Here is an 8512-nt window from a genome sequence, read left to right on the forward strand (position 1 = left end):
GTAGCTCCCGTGTCAATAATCCAATTCGGTTTAGTTTGCTTACCTTGAAGTTGGGACGTATTTTTCTTTGCATTCAAAAACTCAAGCACCTGTCTGAGTTGTGTTGCGGTTACTCCCATCAAATCTGAGCCGTCTGAGGAATATTGTCCATTTGACTGCTTTGTCTCTGATATATTTAGATTATGTGCTCGAACCTGATTGCCCGTTCCTTGTCCTCTACCACCTCTTCCATTCGCAAATCCACCACGACCTCTACCACCGGTTCTTCCACCTCGACCATATCCTCTTCCACTTCTAGGCTTATCTCCCCACCATTCAGGGTATCCAATAAGCTGAAAACAACCTTCATCCGAGTGTCCTTGTCTGCTACAGTGCTTGCAATATTTATTAGTATCATAAGTGTTATTGAGAGTACGTTGATCAGATTGTACCTTGAATGCCATCACATTGTCATGAACTTCCGGTGTACCAGCTACATCTCCTCTTCTGAGACGTTCCGAGTTTATCATTGTTTGATATGCTACATCTATTGAAGTAGTGGATCTCTTGCCAACAATTGTTCACGTAAGGAACCATAGACAGCATCTAGTCCAATTAAGAAATAATGTTGTAAATCTTCTTCTCTCAAAGTACTAACCTGTGTTGCAATATCACACTCGCACTTGCCACACTTACACGTTGGTACCTTCATATATGTGATCATCTCATCCCATATCTTATTCAATGTTCCAAAATAAGCAGCCACACTTTCTGTTTGCTTTTGTTTACACTCACTTAAAGATGTCTTTAGCTGGCATGTCCGTGTTCCACTTACAACAAAAAACCGTCTCTTCAAGTGGTTCCATAACAAGTTGGCATCATCATAGTCTCCCAAACTCGATCTGAGTGATGGCTCCAATGTGTTGCTGATCCAAGAGACAAGCATTGACTGAATTTCCACCCATTCTTCCAACTGTTCACTATCTTTCGGTTCTTGGATTGTTCCATCAATGAAACCAAACTTCCTCTTAGCTATCAATGATCTCCTTATGGCTCTAGCCCATTCATCATAATTATGTCCTTTTAGAACAACCGGTGTGATAATTATACCTGGACCATCACTGGATCCTAGGTGATATACTGGATTCTTCTTTTGCGTATCATAATCTATATTCTTGTCTTTGCTTGATTCTCCATCTCCACCCATTCTCAACGATTTTTTTTTTTTTTTTTTTCAGTTTTCAACCGGCTCGTGATGCCATGTTAAATCTTTGGTAAATTCCTTTCTTAATTTCATTCATAGTAGTTATATAGATATTTATACATGACCGATAACTTGAGACTCAAAACTTTCCTAAGACACGGATTTGAGACTTTCCTTATAAGTCTCAAAATCATGACTTACATGGACAATCCTTTCCTAGTATATGACCACACTTTCCCAAAATATCACTTACCTTATCGGTCTCACATTTCGACTTACATGGACAATACTTTCCATAGACTGACCACTACGGTCTTGGAAAGTATTACACTTTCCTTAATAAAAACTGAACAAAAAAACGTAGATGATCGTGCTGAATAACAACCAAGAGAGGGGAGAAGAGGACGACGCCGAAACCAACTTCATCGCTATGAGAGAAATGAGGAAAATAAAACAGTATGTCTACTGAACTTCCACTATCTACTAAGATTTTGTCGAACGCCCAGGTTGGTATCTTCTTTTTCGCGCTTTGAACATTTTCGCGATCTGGTTCAATCGTCATAGTTATGATTATACATTTTGTGTGCGAACCTCCACTTCTCGGGGCGTCTTCGGCGTTGAACGGGATCGGTCATCTTTGCCAATCTTCTAGGGGTAAGTTCTTCTCTTTAGGATGTATTCATTGGCCGCTGAAGTCGCGCTTGTGGACTCGCCTTAATACTTTGCTGTGAAATTCTTCAACGTCCTTTGTGGCTGATATGATTGAATTGCATTGCTGACGCCCTGTATTTCTTCTTATCTGCACTCGGCCTTTATTTTCGCGCTGAGCTTCCTCTCTCTATTTCTCGCCTTGATGATTATTTCGCGTAGTTTCCCTTTCGCTCGAGTTTCTTCTATTTATTCTTTTCTAATATTGTCTCACCTCATCCCACAATTGTTTATCTATCCGCGTTGCCTTCTCTTATCTTTCAATTTCTACTTCTCTGCGAGATCTTCTATAATATTCCCCATATTTTGTCTGCAATTCGTTTTCTCGCACCTTCCTCTTCAGGTTATGGTTCTCTATCATTAGACATCGGTACTTATTTTCAAGATCTTCTCATTCTGCAATCAACATCTTTTCTTTTTCCTTCCATTGTGGGAATTTATTCTCATGTTCTCGCTCGGTGATAGTTGTTTCTTCATCCTGGTTCTTGTGGTTGTGTTGTTTTCCTTCATTCTCATCATCTGTAGTCATAACTCGTGCGAAATTTTCCTTGTTGCTCACCCTACGCCACTTCTTCAAGTATCATGTATCTTCTGTATCAGACACTTCTTCTGCCATCTCTTTTCCTCTTCTCTTGCCAATGCATTTTCTTTGCATTGTTGTCGAATACTCACTTTGTGATACGATTCTTGGCTTCTTGGCATTTCGTTGGTAGGAAATTTTGCGAAGAGATCCGACTGATTCTAGTAATAGAAAATATATTTTGAAGGGGTTTTGATCAGAATCTTTTTGAAATTGTGAGAGATAAAGGGTTCTCGAAGGAAACTTTCCAACTGGTGATGTTTTTATGAAAATTTCATGGTGGACAGAAAAATCAATGGGGTGAAGATAACAAAAGAAACTTTGTCGGGTGATAATTCCAAGCTGTCAACCATCAGGTGAGGACAAATCCTCTCTGTTTCTAGCCCCAATAATGATAATAACACAAAGGTTAAGTCATATTGATCAATATAAACATTCATTATATTATTCACCACTTAGGCACTTATATGATCTTTCTAAACTCGTTATAATGAATGTATATTGTTCTTACAGTGGATTCAAGCTAAGTTTCATACACAACAATGGACAAATGCCAAGATACAAGCTAAGTTCTAAGGTGGAACTTGTTTCTTAACTTATCTCTCTCAATTGGTCTCACCCCTCTCTATCATTTCTGGGTCCTTATATAGGTAAAGTCATCAATAAAAGACAATCATGATTCACGTGGATGGTCATAGTTGACTTATTCTATTTCAGTTTATCTTACACGCCAGATTTTTGGAAGTTGTCTTTGTCTGTCGCACGGTTGCTAGGTTCTTTGCGCTCTTTTCACATTTTTCCTTGACTACTCTTCGCCATATTTTCTAATAATTGTTATGTCTTCGTGCTTAAGGTTATTTTGTTCGGAGCGAAGCTGTATATTTGCCTTGTGCGATATTTCGCCCCTACGTGATAGAGATTTTTTTTCTTCCTTTCTTTTGTTAACGAATCTTTATTCATAAATTTCTGAAATTACAAACAAACAAAAGAGACGGAATGCGCGATCTTGAACAGAAGAACAAACCAAAAACGGAAAAGTAAACACACTGCAAACAAAAAACGGAAAAACAAACACACAAGACAAATAAAGAAGCAAAGGCAAACAAAGAAACATTCAATACTAAGGTCATTGCGTGCAAACCGAGGTTGATGCATGCAATTAAATAGGAAAATCATGACCGTTATTATCTCCACCGATGAAGCGAGCCTTGCTTTAGTCCAGAGGAAGCGGGACAATCTCGTAGTAATAGCCGTAGCCATTGTGGCCAGTAAAAACACCATCGTCCTTTTGGAAAACTACTACATTCCCATTTTTCAAGACATCACGCTGTGTGTACGAGAAAGGTACATCGTACGAAAGTCGTGTTGCCATCAGAGTCCCCATAACTCTACTCATAGGTGGCACAACGACAGTTCGCACAGACCCTACTTCCTGGTCTTCTTGCTTCGTTACTCCCCATTCCCAAGAATTGGCAACCTCGGTGGAAATCTCGATACTACCATCAGCTACGAACGGAATACCAGCCGAACCCCCAGTCGTGACACCCACTGTCAACGTGACACTTCTGCTCCAATTAGTTGTATTGACAACTTTTTCCGTGAGGTTCAATTCTGAGGTTACTTCAACATCAAGTCTGTTAACTGTTTCATCGGTGACAAGTCCAGTAGTTCTCTCATTGTAGATCCTTGCGTCAGCAAGGTGATATCGCACATTTGAGATCGTCCTTGAATCAACGGGCTCCTCAATCTCCATGTAGCAGGCCGAGTCTGGATAATTGGCACGTGCACTGAATAGGTTACTCCAGGCAGGCCTGTTTGCCACCGAGTATCTTTTGCAAATATTGTTGCTCCTCAAGCATCGAAAGAGTACACGGTTGCCGGAAAGTAGTGTGGGTATAAACACGGTGTTGATGTCATGGAAAGTGGTGGAGGCGTTCCTTAACAATATATACGTCGAATTATCCTCCGTACAGTAAGTGTCGAAGCTGACACTCTTCAGGCGGACACCTCCATTGCGACTCGGAATCACCTCGTAGTCATACCAAGAGGAATTATCGGCTCTGCTTCTGAAGTCCAAATAATCATCTGAACGAGCCATAAGGTGGTTTTGGTTATCCATATTCTTGATCCTGATAAGGTCAGGCAACACCAAGACAGATCCCCAATCAAGGAAGGTAAACAGATCAGCTCCAACACCAGTAGGTTCTAAACTCAAGCATCCTGGTAAATTGACAAAGACAGACCTAGGCGTGTACGGAAAAACGAATTTTCCGGTATGCACATGGCGGAGCCTAACGACACGGTTGTTGTTGGAATACACAAAAACAGGCTGGAATAGTGTGCAATGTCGGTCTGATTGATTCTCTTCGGGTTTGACGGCTGTAGCAGTTATCCAACTGTCAATCGAAATTACGCGTGTACGGGAAATTACCCAGTACTTGTTGTTATGCAAAGACCGGATATGGACTAGTCCAGTTCCACTGGTAGCTGGCAGCAGTTCATACCTCGTCTCGAGGCCGAAACTGTAGTCGCCACCGAACTGGAGTGCATTAGGTAAATTTGGATGTTCACTCTCAAGGCGCAAGTACCTATTGTTCCAGTTTGATTGGACGATCACCACATTGGGGAGTGTACTTGCCATGGTGGCATGCACATCTTCATCATTCTCATTCAAAGTAACAGCGACTCCTACTTCTCCTCCGTCAACAAGTGGAACCGGAGCAGAACTCTCTAAATATACATCCTGCACCTTCTCTTGAGTAGTTTCATCATTAAAAGAAGTAATAGTGGTTGCTGCTGCTGCTGCTGCTGCTTCATCACTCTGTCTTTCTAATGGTACCTCCTGCACGGACTCTTGAGTAGTATCATTATTAAGAGATGTAATAGTGGTAGGAGTTTCTGTTGCTGATGCTGAGACTGCGGATGCTTCCATTTCTCTCTGACTCTCGAGTAAATTTCTTTTTGTTTCGGTTTGTATTTTTGATTTTCTTGGTTGTGTTCCTCTGGATAGAAATCATGTGCTATTTATATTTTGATTACATGATGAGCCAAGACTGATAGACAGATAAAGCTATCCATCGTGTGCGATCTACAGTCACATAAACACTCCAACTCTCTCACGATTCACAATAATTTTGTTTCTTTCTCAAAAAAAAAGAAAAAACAAAACGAGTTGCACGTTGGGCGCTCCCGATCATCTGTAGCAATTAAAGAGGTGTGGTATAGAAAATGACACGCCCGCACTATTATTAACAAACCAAATAAAAATATCACCAAATTTAATGAGTAGTTAATTAACAACCATTTCTGCTGGTTTACTGCAAATACCATGCTCATCTATTTCAAATGACTCTTTAATTATTTTGCTACTATCTTAGGTTTTGTTTAGAAAAAAATGGAAAAGGAAAAAAGTGAATGTTAGGTTTTATGGAACAGATTCACAAAGGTTCGCAACCATGGCTACATTATCTTCTGAAAGCATACGGTGGTTTGCTTGCATTTAACTCAGCCTAGGGTGAAGGCACCGGTTCTTGTGTTGATTTGTTATTTTTTTCTTTTCTTCGAAGTATCTTGTCGACAAACATTATCCCCAAATCAAAATGGTTCGCCCGTATTGTATATATATAAAATAAATCACGACGGTAGTTCGAAAAATGTACAGAAAATATGTATTTACAGAAACTTAAATTTTTTAGAGCATGCCAATATTTTAAGTTGGCCAAAAACTTAAAGATTTTTTGCTCAAGTGTCGCATTAATGTTATTTTCATATCGAGCATGTCATCAAGTTTGTATCGGCATGGTTTTCAAACATGTTTTTATGCCGGCATAATAATATCGGTATGGTATTCATACAAAAACCGGTGCCAGTAGGAGTTACCGGTAGGAGTCGCCGGCAAGATATTCGACATGCCGGCATGGTATTCATCATGAATACAATTCTTGTAGAGCTGAAACTTGATTTTTTTTTTGATTTTATTTATTTTTATTTATTTCATTTTTTGCTTTACCTTCAAAAAAAAACAACAATAACACTTTGAGTAAAATCAGGTGTCAGATATATTCTTTGTGAAACCCTAAGTTTTCAATTAAATTAAAGGACAGTTAAATATTTTCACTATAAAAAACACCTCTTAGCATGATTCAATGGATAAGAATGGAAATAGAAATTTATATTCTCCACTTAATTTATACATATCTCCCATTCCACATTCTAAGAGCAAGTCTTATGGTGGAATCCAAGTCATTTTGAGTGTGGAAAAACCATGGAATATCAAGTCTAATGGCATCCAAGTTGGGGTATTCCACAGAAAATCCAAATAGTGTTCCATGATTTCGTGGGATGGTCCTTGGAATCCATGGTAGTGCTAATCAGATTAGCGTAAAACGCTATTCAAAATAGCGCACTAGAAGACGAAAAACGCCAATCCTTATAGCGCTCAACGCTAATCAGAATAGCACAAAACGCTATTCAGAATAGCGTTTTTTTTATCCGTAGATTTAAAACTAGCCATTGAAGATGTAACGGCTGAGAAAAAAGCGCTAATCTTAATAGCCTTTTGTGCTATTCTGAATAGCGTTTTTTTAGCGCTATTCTGATTAGCACTCATTGCTCTTAAGATTTGCGTTTTTCTTGTTCCACCACTACACTTGCTCTTCCATCCGCAATTCAAAATGCTGAGGTGGCGTTGAAGATGAACGTTGGAACTCTTCCACCATAAGGCTTGTTCTAAATAAAACCCATAACCCTCCAACTGGGAAATTTAGTTAGCTACTGGGACCATATTATCTCAAGATTAAAAGTACATCATGGTGCCACACTGCCACATGCCATGAAGATAGAAAACCTTTTAATCACATTATGGGCTATACTAGCCTATGGACCACATTACTTCTCCACCACACCTGTAGATTTGTTCTCAATCGATAAAATCCTTTCTTCATTTACTATGGATAACTTTAGATTTGGAAATAAGGTCTGAGAACAAAATGGAAGGTTGGGGTGATTGGAAGATAACTGATGATCAGGGAGTACACAAATACATGCCGTGTTTTAATTGATAGAATGCGAAATGTCCTACCCTGTTTTTTTCTTCCCTTCCAAGCCTTTGAAAATTGCAGGGAACGAAACCAGAGAGGGCCTTTATATTACCATTTTTTTTTGTATTTGACCCAAAAAGATTGGATTTGGTGAACGTGGATCTTTTTCATTTGACACAATTATCTCTCTCTTTTAGTCCAGTTAGTATAACTTCTTATGTATCTTATGTTTTTAGGGTATAATTGGAAAGCAAACTTTAATATATCATATCTACAAAATCAGTGCATTGGAATTTTACAAATTTTATCTCTTTGGAAAGGTAATAAAAAAAGCTACGTAATGAGTACAAACAAAAATATCAAACTTTATGAAAAATTCGGATGTGTTTATCATTTTGGCACAATTTTAGAAAATTAAATGTATATCCATTATGCAAACCACGACAAAGGATACATAATACTTTATGTAGCCATATTTTGGTTTATGCATCAACTAATTTTCCGTTGAAATTATAAAACGATGTACTCCTTCCGTTTCAAGAAAAATGATACATTCATTTTAGGCATAATTTTCGAAAATTAAATGCATATCTATTATGCAACCACCACAAATGATGCATAAAACATCATGCAACCATGTTTAGGTTTTTGGATCGACCAATTTTCCATTTCAGAAAAAATGATACTTTCCCATTCCGTTTCAGGAAAATGATACTTCCACTCCGTTTTGGGAAAAGTGATATTTTTGTCACGTTTCGGGAAAAGTGATATTTTCGCTCCGTTTTCTGGAACGGGACGAAAGTATCAACTTTTTCCGAAACGGGACGAAAGTATCACTTTTGTCAAAACGGGATGAAAGTACAATTGTTCTCGAAACGGAACGAAAGCGTCACTTTTCCTAAAATAGAACGGAAATAGTCGCAAACAAACCCCATCCACGGATTCTTCTTCGTTCGTCCCTCCCACCATGACAACGGTAGTACTAGTTAATTAACAACCACT

At 38.7% G+C, this 8512-nt stretch overlaps 1 protein-coding gene across 1 annotated transcript; it reads right to left on the reverse strand.

Annotated features, from left to right (window-relative positions):
* Positions 1-3684: 3684 nt before the first annotated feature.
* Positions 3685-5403, reverse strand: LOC113337199. Its single transcript, XM_026582901.1, has one exon. It carries the CDS (start codon positions 5401-5403, stop codon positions 3685-3687), a length of 1719 nt encoding a protein of 572 aa, XP_026438686.1.
* Positions 5404-8512: the final 3109 nt, after the last annotated feature.

Source organism: Papaver somniferum, unplaced genomic scaffold (assembly GCF_003573695.1).
Source record: "Papaver somniferum cultivar HN1 unplaced genomic scaffold, ASM357369v1 unplaced-scaffold_158, whole genome shotgun sequence".
Classification (NCBI taxonomy): domain Eukaryota; kingdom Viridiplantae; phylum Streptophyta; class Magnoliopsida; order Ranunculales; family Papaveraceae; genus Papaver; species Papaver somniferum.